Here is an 18,185-nt window from a genome sequence, read left to right on the forward strand (position 1 = left end):
AATGAAAATGCAGTGAGGACTGTATCTGGCGATATGGGTTCGCTGTGAGCCTTTCATAAAAATACTGCATGCAGTTATTTGCTACGCAATCAATATTTATGTAGACAAAACCAACAGGTTCACTTGTACAGATGGTTCCCTGCGAGGCGTTTATTACCACCTCAAAACAACCTGGGAGAATCGTTCCTTTCTTTCGTCGCTGTGTGCCGAAATCACCAATTAAGTTTTCATCCCTTTTGACCCAGAGGAAAAGGAAAGATGATTTTCACAAAGCGAGGTTGGTTGTTTCTGAAGTAGTCCCGAGATAGTCTTATACAAACCTACCTTTTCCCATCCAGCACCAGTTGATAAGCGGGAGGACCGATTATGGGCGCGTTGTCTCCCTGCTGTCTCTAACCTCTCAAGATTTAAAACTGGTTGGAAGTTTTAAAATGCCATACACCGTCACATAATACAGCCCTTCCAGGCAATGTCACCTTTATCAGTGTGAAGCTGCCCCCCAGTCGTAGCACCCCTGCAAATCTTATTCCCATTGGCACCTTTCCTAGGCTGAGCGCCCAGGAAGGAAGCTGCCATTCAACTCTGTGGCTAACATGGATGCGTGTTCTGTGTGCGTTTCGCGATGGTTGGTAAAGCTATGTTTTCAGGGAAGACTGTGTTTGGGGGACTGCCGCTTAAAATGTTCCCTTTTTACGGAAAAAAAATAACCTGCTCGTTTGGGCAAAAGACATATTTGGTTCATGGAAGATTATTTGAATTTGCCTAGTCAGTGTGTGGATGGTGAGAACAGGGACTCTGTAAAATTGAAGATTCCCTGTTGAACTGCCCTTCTTAGGGGCTAATCAAGCCATCAAGAGGTTAATGAAATCTAGAAAAATGAGTACATACGATGTCTGTTTCTTGGTTTTCACCGGCAAACAGCTCTGAGATTTTTTTGGTTGTTGTCTTAGGTGGGAGGCCTCTCCACCTGTGAGAACACCATTCCTTACACACATTTGAGAACTAAACTCAAAACGTGGGGAGACTCTGGTCTCCATGGAAGACACGTGACTAGGCATGTACCGGGTCATACCATTGCACCCTTCTGCTCTCAACACCATCGACCCTAAAGAACCCCTGAGTGACCTCGAGTGAATATATTGATTCCCCCAGAAAAGTCCCTAAGTTAAGGCCAGGATTAGAGTTAATGACTTCATTGGATCAGAATGTCTAGGATATGGATGGAAGCTTTATGGCAACATAAATCTCAGAAATATTCATATCATTTTTTCTGAAGTACTGGGTAAAGAAAATAATCGACCTTCTCTTTTACATGTACCTTGGAAGGTGTGGACACTGTTTCTCTTTTCTAAAATTTACTGGAAAGTGATGTTCTTGAGTACCAAGAACCAAGTGGAAAGCACCAACAAGGATGAAGCAGTGGACCTCTACGTAAATACTATCAAAATGCAGGTGTCTTTTTCTGTATTAGTTTCCTCTTCCTGGGTAACCGTAGTTCCAAAAACCGAGCGTGGCTTAAAACAACACACATTTATTCTTTCACAGTCTTACTGGGTCAGGAGTTTCAGCATAACTTACCTGGGTTCTCTGCTTAGCCAGAGCTGTGGTCTCATCTGGGCACCGACTGGGGAAAGAGCTACTTGTATGCTCATGGGCTTGGTTGTCAGCATTTAGCCCTGTGTGGACTGTCAAATGGAGACCCTGTTCCTTGCCAAACGAGTTTTCCCAACACAGCCGCTGTCTTCCTCAAATCCAGCAAGGAAGAAAGTCTCCTGGCAGGATGAACACGATGGTCTTACACAGTGCGATTGCAAAGTGACATGCCATCATCTTGCCATATTCCGTTGGTTAGAAGTAAGTCACAGACCTTGTCTATACTCAAGAGGGGACATTACACGGGGCATGAATACCAGGAGGCAAGGATCATTGGGGTCACCTAGGAGTATATGCCACAGTCAGTTATATGTCCCTCAGTCATCTGTGGCCCTTCCATATGCAAAATGTATTTCACCAATTCCAAAGGTCCCTCAAAGTTTTATACCATTAAATCATCCCTGAATATTCCAGAACCTTATCGTTTAAGTCAGCCTCAAATATGAATGAGGCGCCCTGGCAGTTGTTCCTCTAAACTCAGAGACGAGATATCTGCGCCACCAGCCCACCCAACGTGTGATGGGGGGGACAGGGGAAAGGTAGCAGCTATAGACATTTCTGTTCAAAAGGGAGGGAGAACGAAAGTGCAGAAGCATCACTGCTCCATAGAAATTCTGAAATCTAGCCAAACAAGTGTTGGGAGTTGCTCGATTAAGTTTCAAGGCCTGTGCATAATTCTGCACGGTTCTTGGCTTTGCCTTCTGGGCTCTCGTTGCTGCTTCCTGAATCATCTTTTCGTTTTCATGAAGGTTAGCATGTGCTTGCGGCTGGGGAGTTTTATCAACCTGTTTCCTGCCAGTAGAATTCTGGATTCCAGGATTCATTTCATTTGGACTTTTCTCTGTACGTTTCAGCGCAAGCTGGTATTTCTGCGGAAATATCCCTTCTGGGTCTTCTGTGGATTTCTTTGAGGTTTACTCTCGTAAACCAATCTACACCCACAGATCGTTTTGAGATAGCCCTTCTCCAGCTGGGGATCCTCCTAATGGCTGAGGGACCACACCCTGGGGCCTGCTTATGATCGAGACCATCTGTGAGGCACACCCTTGCTCCTGACCGCCTCAGTGCATCCCCCGTGTAACTGAAACCACTCTGATCCTTTGGCCTTTCTGAGGTTTTAGCAGAAGGTTGTACCGTCACACGTTCGGATTTTCCCTCTCTGCTAACCATTGCTGACAGTGCTCAGAAGCTATTTCTTAATTTTAGCATTGGTTGTCATCGGGAGAGGCTCAGAATTTCCAAAGTTATTCTGCCCTGGCCCTTCTTGTTTGTTATTCCTTCCCTCATGTTGTTTTTTGTTTTTTGTTTTTTTTTTCATTCCTCATACGTTTTGCCATAAGCAACAAGAAGAAACCAGGCAGCACCTCCAACACTTTGCCTGGCAATTTCTTTGGCTGTGTAACTCACTTCACGCTGACGTGTCCTGCTTTCCATAGAAACCGCAGCGACAGCCTGGGTAGCTTTCTGCCTTGCCTCACAAGGTCCTCCCTCCCCCCGGTTTGCAACCACGGGCTCCTATTTTCTTTCCAACTTTGGTTGTGGTGAAATATAGTTAACATGAAATTTGCCACTTAGCCCTTTTTAAAGTGTTCGATTCAGTGGCATTAATTGCATTTACTGTAATGTGTAACTAAAACACTATTTCCAAAACTTTTTCGTCATCCTAATACTGGAACCTTTAAGCAGTGACTCCCCCTTTTCCCCTCCTCTCAGCCCCCAGTAACCTCTAATCTATGTTCTTTCGCTATGAATTTGCCTCTTTGAGATATTTCATGTAAGTAGAATCATCTTCTGTTTGCACCCTTGTGTCTGGCTGATTTCACTTAGCATCATGTTTTCAAGGTTCAGGCATGCTGGACCGTGTGTCAGACCTTCGTTCCCCTCGGCAAGCTGAGTAACACTCGACCGTATGGCTGTATCCTAATGTGTTTATCTCTTTACCCATCAATTACCAGGTGGGTTATTTCCACCTTTTGGCTACTGTGAATAATGCTGCAGTGAACGCTGGCGTGTGGGTATCTGTTCAAATCTCTGTTTCAGTTCTTTTGTGTTTAACCTGGAAGTGGAGTTTTGGGGTCATATGGTACTTCTGTCTAGTTTTTTAAGGAGCTGTTTCCCATAGTGGCTTCACCACGTACATCCCCACCAGCAGAGTGTGAGGCTTCCAGCTTCTCCACATCATCGTCAGCACTTGTTACTTTCTTTTTTCTTTCTTTTTCTTTCGTGATGGCCATCCTGGTAGGTATGAAGTAATTATTACCTCCTTGTGCTTTTGATTTGCATTTCCGTAAGGACTGCGACGTTGACCATCTTCTCCTGTGCTTATTGGCCATTTGTCTACTCTTTTGGAAATGTCTCTTCAAGTTCTTTGTCCATTTGCTAATTGGGTTGGTTTTATTGCTGCGTTTTAGTTCTTTGTCCTGTTTTCCTTCTTTTTTTTTTTAATTTTTTTTAAGCGTTTATTTATTTTTGAGACGGAGAGAGACAGAGCATGAACGGGGGAGGGTCAGAGAGAGGGAGACACAGAATCCGAAACAGGCTCCAGGCTCCGAGCTGTCAGCACAGAGCCCGACGCGGGGCTCGAACTCACGGACCGCGAGATCGTGACCTGAGCCGAAGTCGGCCGCTTAACCGACTGAGCCACCCGGGCGCCCCTGTCCTGTTTTCCTTCTAAAGCCTCACTGGTAGCATCCTCAAAGTCTCTCTACCATGCTCTTCAAAATTCTTGCTTCTACCCATTCCCTGGTCCCAAAGCCACGTTCATATTTTTCAGGTGTTTTCAACAGTAGCATTGCATGTCTGGGTATGAACATCTGCTTAGGGGTCATTACGTAACAGTGTTAGCACTCACTCAGCGCCCGAAGCACTCTGTGTTTATTGTCTCACAGTTTCTGGGGTTGTAGCCTGGACAACGTTGACATGGGTCCTTCGCTTCAGGATCTCACGAGGCTGCGATGTGCTGTGAACCGTGGCTGTGGTCTCATCTGAGGCTTGACTGGAGAAGATGTGCTTCCCAAATCCCATGGTTGTTGGCAGCATTCAGTTCCTTGGATGCCGTCAGCCGAGGCCATGAGCCAGAAGCTCCCCAAATCCCTCGCCATCTAAGCCATTCAGGCCCAACCGCTTAATTCCTCAAAGCAGGGTGGGGGAGTTTTCTTGAAAACAGGGACATTGCAGGCTTATGTTGCTCAATCATGGAAGTCATATCCTGTCATTTTTGCCATATTCTGTTGGTTAGGAGCAAGTCACAGATCCCCCCACCCCCAACATACACGCACAGGCATACATACACACACACACACACACACACACACACACACACACACACACACACACTAAGTGGGAGTGGATCACACAAGCTGTGATTTCCAGGAGGTGAGACCATGGGGACCACAGTAGACTCTGCCCACTGCATTATCAAAATTAAGAATCCCAGGAACCAATGGGAGCTTATTATATGGTTTTTATTATTATTTTTTTACCATAAGATTTTTATTTATCACATTTGTCTTCATCTCCGTGGGTGTGTTTGCTTAGTCCTGTGATGAGCCAAAGTACTGCTCCTGTGAAAGTCATTCCCCTCCCCTAATGGGTTCTCTTGGCTCTCTCCTGGAGTAAAAGTTAATAGTATGGGGGGGGGGGCAATGTATGTGCAGTTTCTCTTGTGCCAAGAGATTTGATTATTCCAGTATGGCCCAGCAAAGGGACGGTCACTTAGAGCAAAGCGGGGAGATCATGGTTGTGACAGGGTTCTGACGTGGTTCAGGCTGTGAGAGGTTGCAGTGAGAAACTACTACAGACCAAACCAGAACAGAATGCACTTGTACCATGAAAAGATATGACGAGAAACAATACAGTGTTGAGAATCTAGTCTATGTGGGGCTATGAAAGGCAATTCTTTTCACAGAGACTTAGGTCTGTGGAAAAATTGATAATTTATAGAGAAATATTGCCGGGTTATTAATTTAGTTTTAAATGCAAAATGAGAATGAGCAGTCATGGGAAAAATTAAAGTCTTAATTTTTAATGCATCATGAAATGCATCTGTGACTTTCAATGCTTTATGATACTAGAGATCCAGGGAGCCAGTAAAACCTCAAAAATGTTCAGCTGTTATTTGGCAAAAGCTAGCTGTGTGTAGGGGACTAGAGAAATTAGGAACCACGGGCTGGTCCGTTGTGAGATATTTTATCCATAAATTAATAAAATTTTTTGAACAAGCAGAGTCATCGAAGCAACTAACTTCTGATCCCCGTTGCTGTTTGTGAGCAGGAAAGACACTGGAAACCCAGTGACAAGAGGCACTTCTGTCCAGAGCACATCTTAGTTGGGGTCAGAGGGACCCCACTTCTTTGATGTCGCAGAGAATCCAGTGCTTGGGGCTTCTAAGGGCTTTGCCTCTGAGCAGACTCCCTTCGGGTGGATCTGTGAGTGAAAACCCACACAAAAAGGGACAGAGCTGGCTAGCTTAGCAATCTCTATTTCCCTTCTGACCTCCCTTGCAGTGGGTGACTGGTCACCTATCCCGGTATAGCTATTTTCTCAGGACTGCCGTAACAAGAGAGAAAAAAAGGAAGGCTCCTGGTAGACCACTTTAAAATGCGGCAAATACATCATGTGTTGACACCGGTCAGAAGTTCTATGCTACGTGGAGTTTTCTGGCTCTCCTGCGGTACATCTTCAGCTCTGCTAACATGCTGAGTGTTTTCAGAGGTGGCCCGCTCTAGGCAAATATGAGAAAGTATTTGTGCGTGCTGATGGATTTCGCCATGGGGAGATGGTAACTCCCTTGCTGTTCTTCTTAGGAAAAGTCAAGTGTTTTATAAGCATATTTAGCAAGTTTTCCCTTTGCTCTCCCTATCTGCTTATTGCTTGTTTTGTGTTTGGAAGCGAAAAGGAAGGTAAGGAGCCCAGGTAGTCCATACCTTTTAAAGGCCGGTGAATTGGCTTGGAAATGGGAGGTGGAATTCTTCCTCTCAATCTGTGCCCGGTGAGAGAAGGTACTCGTGGCTGTTTTGAATCCAGGGCTGAGGGTTCTGAGGTTGTGAGTTTTCTTTTCTTCCAGACGTGTTCTTGAATGGCTCCCCACTCTTGGAACATTCCAGGTACCAACACTTATGTTAATGATCACTGAGCAGCCGTGATGCTTTACTTACTACAAGGCTGTGTGTTTGTTTGCACATGCCTCCTGAGGCCAGATTCTTCTCATCTGTTGTATCTTTTAATCCGTTGCGCCCTCAATTTTGTTTTGGTGCTCCTACCTAAAGGTCCCACTCTCTTACTTAGAAGATTCCTTTCCTTTCTCCCCTACACATAAGAGTGTCCATGACTTCGGAAGAGGGAAACCTAACGAAAACTGAGAAGATGAGAAAGAGTGAGGACTGTTTAGTTCCACCGACTACTCTTCTATGTGAAGAGTTTCTCTTTAGAGAAGCTAAAGCATGTACCTCATTGGTTCTTGCCTCCAGAGGCTTCTCCTGCCACGACTTACCAGCTCTCTCTGGCCGGAAGTAAGCATGCCTCCATGTTCCCACAAATGAGAGGCTGACACGTGACCATGCTGTTTGTCTGTTCCTCTCTGTGCTCACACAGCTGCCACACCTTCACCCCACTCTATCAAGCCCAAGTGTGCCCCGTCCCTTTCTGTTTCCACCACCATCTTGTTTGTCCGGCTTGGAACACGTCTCCCTTGCGCTGTCGCAATCCAGACTCTCCTGGTTGGCATTTGCTCCCACTGCTCTTCCTGCTGGTGGGCTCCTTGGAGATGAGACCCCACACTCACGCATGGAAAGCTCCTTAAATCTCAGGGAGCTCCAGGCCACCAATGGGATGAGACACCGACCCCTGGAGACCAGTCTTCACCCTCTAACTCTGACGGTGCTGTTTTGTCTCTCAAGCTCTGTGGAACTTTTTTGATTCCTTGTAAGTAAATGTTCAAGTTCTTCCTCCCCACCCATGAAGGTAGGTGCTGCTACGTCCTGTCACCTTCTTCTGTTGTCTTCTCCCCAGTGACCTTTCTACTTAACTCTTCCCATTTCTATATTCCGTTCTTTCCCAGGATGTCAGCCATTGCTCACTTTGCCTCATCCTGTGGACTCCCGTCCGCTTGGCCTGGCTTTTACCTTTCGTCTGTACCTGCTTCTGAAGCCTTTACGTTCTCCATAGAGTTCTCCTGGTTTGGTGGGGAACCAGTTGAATATCGTCAGCATCTGCTGTCAGGAAACTACACTCCCCAAATGACTCTTCCTGGTTTCTGGAAACCAGCTACAACTTGTCCTTATTTCCTACTCACGAAGACCGTATTTTCTGTTGTGGCCTTGTGTCCATTTCCCTGTATTCATCTTAGGTTGTAAACACCTGTCATGTGGAAACGCTCTTTGTAATGCCCTCTGCGTGGTGTCCTGCAGGATTAAGCATTTATTCATATCGATGGCATCACAGGTGACTGACTTAGCCTCGCAGGTGGGAGTCTGTGCCTTGTGTCTGAATCCAGATGGGGTGGGGAGAGGGAGGTCCAAAGAGGACATGCACGCTACTGTCCTCTAGAAGCTAAATTTCTGCTCCGTAGACGGAGTACTGAATGGAAATAGTCTTTTAAATTGCCAGATATGTGTGTGTCACGAGTTTGACCATGTTTAAAGCAATCCCTTCCACCCTGGAGGCCGTAACCTGTAGAATGCCAGGCCGTTTCCTTCTTGTTTTTCATTTGTTCATTTCTTTCCCTCGCTTTGCTTCATTTCACTTGTAGAATTGAGGATTTAGGAGAAATCTGACTCATCTAAGGCTAAAGAAGGCCCTGTACAATTGGCTGATAACTGACAATATGAATGTGTATGTGAAGTAGGGAATATATAAACAGGATTTGTAAATAATAATTCAACTATCCTGGGATAACTGGTGGTTTTTTTAAAGTAAGGTCGTCTGACATCATTTTGAGAGTCTACAAATAAATTTAAAAGTACAACGACCTAAGGCATGGAGGGCATGAAGCTTCATACTAAAATCAGGCTTTAACTTTTCTTTTACTTATATTAAGAGGATTAGGAACCTTATTCGATTCCAGAATGAGAACTGAATTCCAAACACAGTGTTGCTGACTTTGTATCCATAGCCTACTTTATCTTTCCGTATTTGTGCGTAGAAGATAAATGCCCTACCTAGATATTTTCTATGTGTTCTCATTTTTTGGGTGTCTATTTGAAGGGTTTTGTTTTGTTTGTTTTTCCTTTAATTGGCTGCACAGGAAGACCCATCCTGCATTGTGAGTTTAGCATCTTCTTCATTGTCTCCCGTGCATCCCATCGTCTGTGTGCACACAGCATGGCCAGCCCACATCTGCCCCCTTTATCGTGCGACCACTCCGCACACAGAAACCCCCCCACGCGGAGCATGCCCATGTGTCCGACCCCCCGGTGCAGGGACGGACAGCGGAGAGACCCGTGGCTTCAGGTTGCACTGAACGGTTTCCTTCTCCTCTTGGTTTCCCCCCCCCACAGATACTGCAATGAGCATTTGCTGTGCCCCCCCCACATGTTCTGGACAGGCTGGGGTCCTTGGGAACGGTGCACAGCCCAGTGCGGGGGCGGCATTCAAGCTCGCCGCAGGACCTGCGAGAACGGACCTGACTGCGCGGGCTGCAATGTGGTGAGTACGGTCCCCCTCGTTCCCAGCCCCTGACGTAGCGCTGCGAGTCCAGAGCCAGCACCCGCTAGGTGCTCTGCACACACTCGAAGCGCTGCAAACATTAGGTGTTCTGCAAACTACATGCTCTGTAAACCTCATGTCTAGGCACTGGATGGCTTGCACACATTACATGTTCCACAGGTATAACATGCTCTCACATACCAGGTAGTCTGCAAACAGTCGATTTTCAACAGACACTAGAAGTTCTGCAAACAGGAAACGCTCTGCGAACACGCCGTGCTCAGGCACTAGATACTCTGCACGTGCTAGGTGCTGTGAATGGTGTTAAGTTTCTCTGGTTAATGTTTGGAGGAAATACTGGAAAGTCGTAGCAGCTGGGAGGCTTCTTGAATTAAAGCTTCACTTATGGGATGAACTGCCCTGGGGTGTTTTCAGTTCTGATTTCTGAGTTGTGACAAAAGCTTCAGTCTGCTTGACTCTGCCCACGAGATTTCGTTGGGGAAAATGGCATAAGGTCTCCACACCGACGTATAGGATGCAGGATCAACCTGAGGCACTCTGAGGGCTGGGAAACTTTGTGCAGCTGTTGTCAGAGCACAATGGTGCCGATTCAGAGGGAATACAAGACAACCTATGGTTTTGATTTTCTTCGGCCTTAGCAGGTCATATTTCCTTTAGCACTCTACATTCTCTAATAAAATTCCACTCGCGCGGGCACCTTTCCAAAGACCCATCGTTGCTTTTCTTGCGCCATGTGTAAGAACGACTGAGTGCTCAGGGCTGCTGGTTTTCCACCTCGTTCGGCCTCCCCCGGTGCTGGCACCACGGAGGGCACGTGGTGGGTGGGGATGTTCTGGGGGAGAAGTTCAGCCCCAGAAGGTCCTGTTTGGCTGATCTTTCCAGTCGTTCTTTGCAGTGCTTTCCTAACCTTGGTTCGTGAGGCTGAGGGACGTTATTTTGTGCTGTGGTACAACTTGTTTTGTGCCATGCAAACTCCACACCCTGCAGATAGCCTTGGAAAATTCAGGGAGAGGAAGAGGGTGTGAGCATCTTCTCAGATATGCCCCACCCAGGGAGATTTCCGTTACTGGGATTTGCGGTTAGACGCCTTCCCCTTCACACTGGCAAATATTGCAGTAACTTTGATAGGAGCGGTTACTGATTAGAGAAGCACTTCTTTCCAGGTTGGCCCGAACTAAATATTGGCCAGGAAGAATCTTGGTGCCAGTTTAAAAGGATGCATTTATTGATATTTCAAACGCTGGAACTTAAAAAATTATGTGTTAAAATGTCAAAGGAAAATCTGTGGACACTCCCTCATTTTAGGAAAACAATTTAAATGAGGTAGCTGTATTCTTTGCTGAAATACATCATTTCCTGTTTCTGCTGCCTCAGTTTCTGAGGCCGGGATCTCCGCTCACAAATCAGGGTTTATCTTATCAGCTGGGAAACCACAGGGAGGGATGGCCTGGAGTCCATCTTGGCTCTTTACATTCCAAAACTTTTCAGTATAATGAGCTCAGTAAACATTTCAATTCATTATCATATTGCAAATTGACTTCAGTAATCACCTTTATAAAGAGCTTAAGCGGGGTGTCTGGGTGGCTCAGTCGGTGGAGCATCTGACTTCGGCTCAGGCCATGATCTCACAGTCCGTGGGTTCGAGCCCCACGTCGGGCTCTGTGCTGACAGCCCAGAGCCTGGAGCCTGCTTGGGATTCTGTGTCTCCCTCTCTCTCTGCCCCTCCCCCGCTCACGCTCTGTCTCTCTCTCTCAAAAAATAAATAAACACTAAAGAAAAAATTATAAAGAAGTTTAAGGAAAGAAACAATTATATTAAGGAAAGTGTAGCAAACTTCTTATGGAGTTACTGGAGTGTGTGTGTGTGTGTGTGTGTGTGTGTGTGTGTGTGTGATACGTCTGATTATAAATGTACAAACTGAATGTCTTCCTCCCGTGTTCATGTGTTTATTGCTCTGCGTCCAGATTTACAGAATTAAGGTTTATGAAGCAAATATACCATCAATTTTCAAATCCAGAAGAATGCCCTGCGTGTCTCCAGTGAGCCTAACGTCAGTTCTTATGTATTTTGAGTTTGGGGTTGTTGTTTTTGCCGTTTGTTTTTTCTTCTTGGCATGTCCTTCCAGGAGAGGGTCATTGTGGCGCAGTGGTTCAGTCTGCTCTTTTATGATAGAAGCACGCCATTTGTTTTTCTTTTCACGTGGCTTTTCCCACTTATTCTGGTTCTTGACTCTTCGAAGGCAGTAATGGCAGTCCGTGGCCACCTGAGAAGCAGGCAGCATGGAGGGGGGGCTGGGTTTTGTTGGATTGCTTACAAAATGCATCCCATCAGTGAGATCTCTAAGAAATGTATTTAAAAGTGATGGTCACTGAAAGTAACATGTTGATCTTATTCTTGGTATAGTTTACAAATCTTGAGCCACAGAGTATGTTCATTTATTTATTTATTTATTTATTTATTTATTTATTTATTTATTTTTGGGACAGAGAGAGACAGAGCATGAACGGGGGAGGGGCAGAGAGAGAGGGAGACACAGAATCGGAAACAGGCTCCAGGCTCTGAGCCATCAGCCCAGAGCCCGACACGGGGCTCGAACTCACGGACCACGAGATCGTGACCTGGTTGAAGTCGGACGCTCAACCGACTGCGCCACCCAGGCGCCCCAGAGTATGTTCATTTTTTATGGAGGTCTTTCATAGAATAATAGCAGCTAAGCACAGGTGTCGTTTTCTTTTTTATAGGTTATTTATGCATTTTGAGAGAGAGAGAGAGAGAGACAGAGAGACAGAGAACACGCAGGGGAAGGGCAGGGATAGGGGGAGAGAGAGAGAGAGAGAGAGAGTATCCCAAGCAGGGGTAGGGCTCAAACCCACGAGCCGTGAGATCATGACTTGAGCCAAAATCAAGAGTCAGACGCTTTAAAAAAAGAATTTAAAAAGGGGGGGGGGGGCACCTGGGTGGTTTAGTTGGTTAAACGTCTGACTTCAGCTCAGGTCATGATCTCACACTTCATGAGTTCGAGCCCCGCATTGGGCTCTGTGCTGACAACTCAGAGCCTGGAGCCTGCTTCAGATTCTGTGTCTCCCTCTCTCTCTGCCCCTCCCATGCTCCTGCTCTTTGTCTCTCTCTATCAAAAATAGATAAAAACATTAAAAAAATGTTTTAAAGAGTCAGACACTTAACCCCTATAATGTTATTATCTTATACTAATTATATCTGCCATGGCTATCTTTTATTTCTAACCTGTTTGGATACTATCTAGTAACCATAATGGTAACTATTATATCAAGTCTTACAAATTTTAACTTACCAGTTAACTTCAAGTGAATTATTGACAGGAAGCTATAATTAAACACACTGGAGTTATTATTTAGGCATGATATCGTAGACTGAAATCTTGTTAAATGCTCGCAGGAACCCTGGATGGTGGTGCAGAGAAAGGAGAAACGGTGATGTTTATTGCATACCCGCTGACAGCCAGATGCTTTCTGTTTGTCTCTGGTTCTGTTACGATAGCCCTGCCGATGTGACTTTACTATGGTCATGTTTGTGGGCGAGGGACATGAGACTACATAGGTAGGGGACCTGCCCGAGGGTACTGAGCCTGTCTACAGAGAGGCGGGGACCCCAGGAGAAATTGTCACCTTTATGGTGGCTTCTCCCATCCTGCCCGTGAGAGGTAGGCTGAGGGGTGACAGTGTCTGGGCAGTTATACCGCCGGGATTTAAGCCTACATCACGTCAGTGCCCTGACAATTCAGAGTTGTAATTATTTAATTGGCAATAGTTAGCCAGACCACTTTAGAGGACCCATTTTGGGGTTAATTATCTTTGGCCTATTTTCATTTCATTTTTCACTTTTTTTTGGATAATAACTAGGAACTGTAATAATCGTTAGATCGAGTCCTCATAAATCCTAATTTCAGGGGCGCCTGCATGGCTCAGTTGGTTAAGCGTCCGACTTCAGCTCAGGTCATGATCTCACGGTTCATGGGTTCGAGCCCCGCGTCGGTCTCTGTGCCGACAGCTCCGAGCCTGGAGCCTGCTTCGGATTCTGTGTCTCCCTCTCTCTCTGCCCCTCCCCGCTTCAGCTCTCTCTAAAATAAATACGTAAATATTTAAAAACGAATGCTAACTTCGTCACGTCAAATAAAGTACTGAAATGACAGTATGAGCGAGCATAGCGGAGTTGTTATTTAGGTATGTTGTGATCAGCTGACGTCCTGTGTTACATAATAAAATAAGGAACTCTTGTTGAACGCCTACTGCATGCCATAAACGACACTAAGAGCGATGAAAATGTATTGTGTGTATTCTCCCTGTATTCCTGCGGGGCAGTTTTCGTTATTACCTCACTTGGAGGTGGGTGACTCAACTTGAGAAAGATGAGTGAACTTGGCCAGTAGCGCGTGGCTGGTGGGTTCCTGTAGCAGCATTTGAGAACGGGCCCGCTGACACACACAGAACGACAGGACTCCTTGTGCCTGATTTCTTTGCCGGGTGTTAGACGATAAATGATAGGACCTTGTTTTTCTTTACTTTTATTTAGTACAAAGCCTATCTTCAAAGAAAGAGGACATTTTGTCCTTACGTGTCTGTTGTATCCGTCTCTGTTGATCCGCTGTGATCAGGTTCTCTCACCCAACCGTGAGAGCATCCATGGGAGATTCCGATGACCATGGCCGTTACCTGAAGCTAAACATCTAACGCACGTCTTAATTCTATGCTGGGGCCGAAGATTACAACACACGGAAGGAAGAAAGACATGCGACGTTATGTCCTATGAATAGAATTGCTTCTCAAGTTAATGTAACTCAAAATTTCCTCAAAGGTTTTAGCAGAGGTGTGAAAGATTAGAGCTGAAGACGGGGTCAGGTGCAACAAAGATAATTCAAAGACGGGAGCAGACTTAGCGCCTGCCAGCGCTGTATTTATTACCGAAATATCATAGAAAGTGTAAAACAATGGACCAAAAGCTGTGATTTATGCTCTCCGCAGGGAGCAGAGGAGAGCATGTATTTCCTAGATACAAAAGAGCCGGCCGAAGGAGGACCCTGAAGGTCAAGAAGAGAGGCATGAAGATCAATACACCCTGTCAAAGGGATTCTGTGAAGGTTAATCAAAGTTGATAGAACATATTGGAAATGTTTGTGCCAAATAATGGCACTATAGATAAATTAAGGAGCAGGTGAAACCTGGCAATTGGAAGTTTAAATAGGTTGTGATCTAGGAAAATAACGGCAGTCATACCTCAGTTTTGTGTGGCACACAGGAGTTAGGAAACTGTTTTTGAAAACTGTCATCTCACACTTTGGTGATTTTCCAAATGAGAACATGGGGCCCCGATAAAACGATTTACGTACCAGAAGCCCTGCCTTTGGCCAAGCAAAGACCCCAGTCCAGGTCGTCTCAGCACTAAGGTGCTGGAAAGGTCCGGTTGCTGTGGCCTCCCCAGAAAACCCTGGGTCAAGAACTGTGAGATTAATTGGCAGAAGCTTATTTCAGCCCCCGACCCAGAAAACGAGGTAGATTGAAACAGACTTGTTGGAAAGACTCCTCTCCTTTCCTCCTAAATTAATAAAATTCCCTCTAGTGCCCTGTTTGTTTTTTAGTACTAGAACATCTTCACGAGAATCAGCACCTCCTTGCAAGGGCACCTGCTTCTGTTCGAATGGACTGCTCGCATGTCCTCTCTGCCTACAACCGACAAGAAACGTAAAGCAGAGGAAACTAACTTGTGAACAGGCATGAGTAGTTTTAAGTTTCTTCTTGCTGGTTGGTGCTTGTTAGTGTCCTTTGGGCTCGTGTTTAGTGTGTCCCCATTTCTGAACGGTGGTTATGCGGATTCTGCCGTGGAAGACAGGCACGTTTTTATGAGGAGGTGCATGAGAGGTTTTCCCCTCGTTCCGTCATTTTTCCTTGGTTTTGGCCCCTGTGTGCTGTGTACTCCCCGTGTGGATGAGTCTGCAGGTGTTCGGACGTTGCCAGTTTACAGTGTTATGTGTGTTAAGGGGTTCCTTCACTTTGGGCCGAGATCCATTCCCGCACGTTTATTTGCTGACGCTGACTGTATCCTACAACCTCGCGCCTGGGCTCCCTGCGTGGGCTGCTTATTGAGGAGTCTGGAATCTTTGCTTCCTTCCCCAAGCCCGTTGGCCCGTCTAAGGGATACCACGAGTTTTAGCTAGTTATATCAACCGGTTTTATGTACAACTATATGCAACTCGTGCACATACACCTAGTTTTGCCCATTGTTTATGAAAATGCCATTTTATACTTCTAAAAAAAACAATTTTCTTATATAAAATTTAATCGATAAAATTAAGTAAAATAGTTGATTTCAGCTCAACGGAAAGCATATAGAACTTTGATAAAGAAAAATGGTATTTCCTATCCTCGTCATCCTTGTCATGACGTGATCATTTCTACAGGCCAGGCATTGTTTGAACAACTTCTTAGGGATTTTATTATTTACTCCTGCCAGTGAACCAGAGATGTGGCGTGATTGTTAGAATAACCATTTTATAGGTATGGAGATATGACAGACACCAAGGGACGTGATGGCCCAGCTCCTACGAGAGGCGGCCAGATTCCCGGCCAGGCTTTCGTATCAATGACCTGCATGTGTCCCAGCGGCATTCTGTAGCCTTATCTGATATTTGAAAAATAATCTGGAAGGGTAAAGTTTAAAAGCAGTTTTCCTGATGTTACCATAAACACCCATGTGCTTATAGAAGTCTGTTTTGCCCGACTGAATTTGATAAAGTGAATCATTCAAGCTAAAGCTCAAAGAAGCCCTCCTCTATCACTTACTGAAAACAACAGATGACCCTTGGTGGCTTCTTGAGAGTGCATATAGTCCAGAGGGACTAGACTCTTAGGGGAGGACTAGATATCCAGATGCTTGGGGGAGGTGCACGCTCCAATACCTACCCTCCAAAACCACTGTATACAGTTGTGCAGGTTGTATATTGCATAATTTTAAGGGGGTGTTAAAGATCATCTAAAAATGTGAGTAGTGCCCCTGTAGAAGGACAGTGCAAAGCCTGGGTGCCAAATGTGGGACTGCAGGGCACCCCGAGCCCTGACCTGAGTGCATGAAAACGACAAAGTTCTTCAAAGCCTCTGAAATACGTGGGGTGACTGCCACCAGTCACTTTGATTTGTGTTCCGCACCATGGAGGTGGGAGCTGAGGGGGGCAAGCCTGAGCTCTGTTTAAAATAGAGCTCGATCACACAGTTTATTCTAGAGATGAGTCTACAGCAACACGTGAGATGAAGGAGGGGGGCTTAGAGGGAAGAAGAGAAAAGCCGTATGAGGGTTTGTTTTCAAGGTCGCTGCTGAGAAGAGCGGGGCGGAGTCCCTCCAGGATGGCTGAGAAGACTGCACAATGGCTCTCAGAAGCGGCAGGGCTCCTGAGCTCCCCTTGGCAGAGAGATGATCCGGGCTGCACACCCCCAAGCCCGGTAGTCCCCGGAGACCTCCGAGAAGACCTTAATGGGGAAAGAAAGTCACGGGAAGTGAGGCCGTGCCCTCGGTGGATGCCGCCACCATGCCTGCAGCTGGGATCATGGAGTGGGGGCTACAATGTGGGCCCCAAAAGTACCTGCTGCGGCTGACTTTGTGAAACCAAATCCTGAGCATACCAGGCTAGCGGGCACGGGAATTCGGATGTTGCTGCCCACTAATTGGGGTTCAGCCCTGCCTTCCAGGGTCCTGTGGACTCTGGAACTTTCCAGACCTCAGATGGCTGTGGATGCTACTGATGGGGCAGATTCCACTTTGTTTCCCAGCAGGTGTTTTTTTGTCTAGCTCAGTGGTTCCCATCATGTGGACCAGTTCTTCCCTTGGGGAAAGCTGGTAGGGGGTCCTGGGAAAGGTCTCTGTATTCCGTCAATACAAGAGCAGGAAGGGAGGCTCCTTTCCTCCTCTGGAGACTCGTGTGGGAGGAGGTGGAAGGTTTCTCCCCAGTTGCTGGCAGCCAGAGGGGGGTCACCAGGTCGGGGCAGAGGGACTGCAGTAGTGTGGCAGAGAGGCAGAGCTGGGGGCACCAGTGTGCCCGTCTGCCTTGCCCCCCCCCCCCCGCCACCCCCTTGCTGGGGGCTGTCTGATATGTGAGATCCAAGTGCCCCATGACTTTAGCTGGTTTGAGTCAAAATCATCTTAACTGGTGTGCCTGCTCCCGCCTCTCCTCCTCCTCCTCCTGGGAAGCCCCTCAAATCCCAGATCCTCAAGGATGGAGAGGGAGGGAGGCTTCCTCCTTCTTATCCTGTTCTTAAGAGCGCTTCACAATATTAACAGGCATGCTCAGAGTGCCTGGGTGGCTCAGTCAGTTCAGTGTCCGACTTCAGCTCAGGTCATGATCTCACGGTTCGTGAGTTCAAGCCCCACATCGGGCTCTGTGCTGACAGATCAGAACCTGGAACCTGCTTTTGATTCTGTGTCTCTCTCTCTCTGCCTCTCCCCCACTCGTGCTCTCCCTCTTTCTCTCTCTCTCTCTCTCTTTCTCTCTCTCTCTCTCTCAAAAATCTAAAATGTTCATGTGATCCACAAAGGCTCAACAAAGGACCTTGACCTTCTTCAAGAAGAAGGTCACAGCATGAAATCTTGTATTGCACTGTGCTCCTAAAATGCATTCACTTGTATTTCCAAACATCCTTCCCCAGAGAAATGATTGATCTCCCTAGCTGAAATTTGATATTACACCTTCATTAGCATGGGAATGCAAAAATTGCTTTCTTTTGTTATGAGATAGCTCTGAGAAAGGCTTGCAAATATGAAAGATTGTCAGAGCAAAAATGCCATATTTTGTTCCAAGAGAGTTGAGCATTTTGACGAAGTTGGTATCAGTACACAAAATCAGGTGG

General features: G+C 46.3%; 1 protein-coding gene across 11 annotated transcripts in view; it reads left to right on the forward strand.

Annotated features, from left to right (window-relative positions):
- The window catches only part of SEMA5A (semaphorin 5A), a 484,035-nt gene that overhangs the window by 408,252 nt on the left and 57,598 nt on the right, over window positions 1-18,185 (forward strand). For 8 of the 11 annotated variants that reach the window (XM_045442243.1, XM_045442252.1, XM_045442261.1 and 5 more), the window contains 2 exons: window positions 8,897-8,914; window positions 9,150-9,297. In XM_045442243.1, the coding sequence (XP_045298199.1) occupies window positions 8,897-8,914; window positions 9,150-9,297 (166 nt within the window). The remainder of the gene's footprint in view (window positions 1-8,896; window positions 8,915-9,149; window positions 9,298-18,185) is intronic. The other 3 variants (XM_045442302.1, XM_045442320.1, XM_045442311.1) reach the window with 1 other exon arrangement.

The sequence above is a fragment of the Leopardus geoffroyi genome, chromosome A1 (assembly GCF_018350155.1).
Source record: "Leopardus geoffroyi isolate Oge1 chromosome A1, O.geoffroyi_Oge1_pat1.0, whole genome shotgun sequence".
Lineage (NCBI taxonomy): Eukaryota > Metazoa > Chordata > Mammalia > Carnivora > Felidae > Leopardus > Leopardus geoffroyi.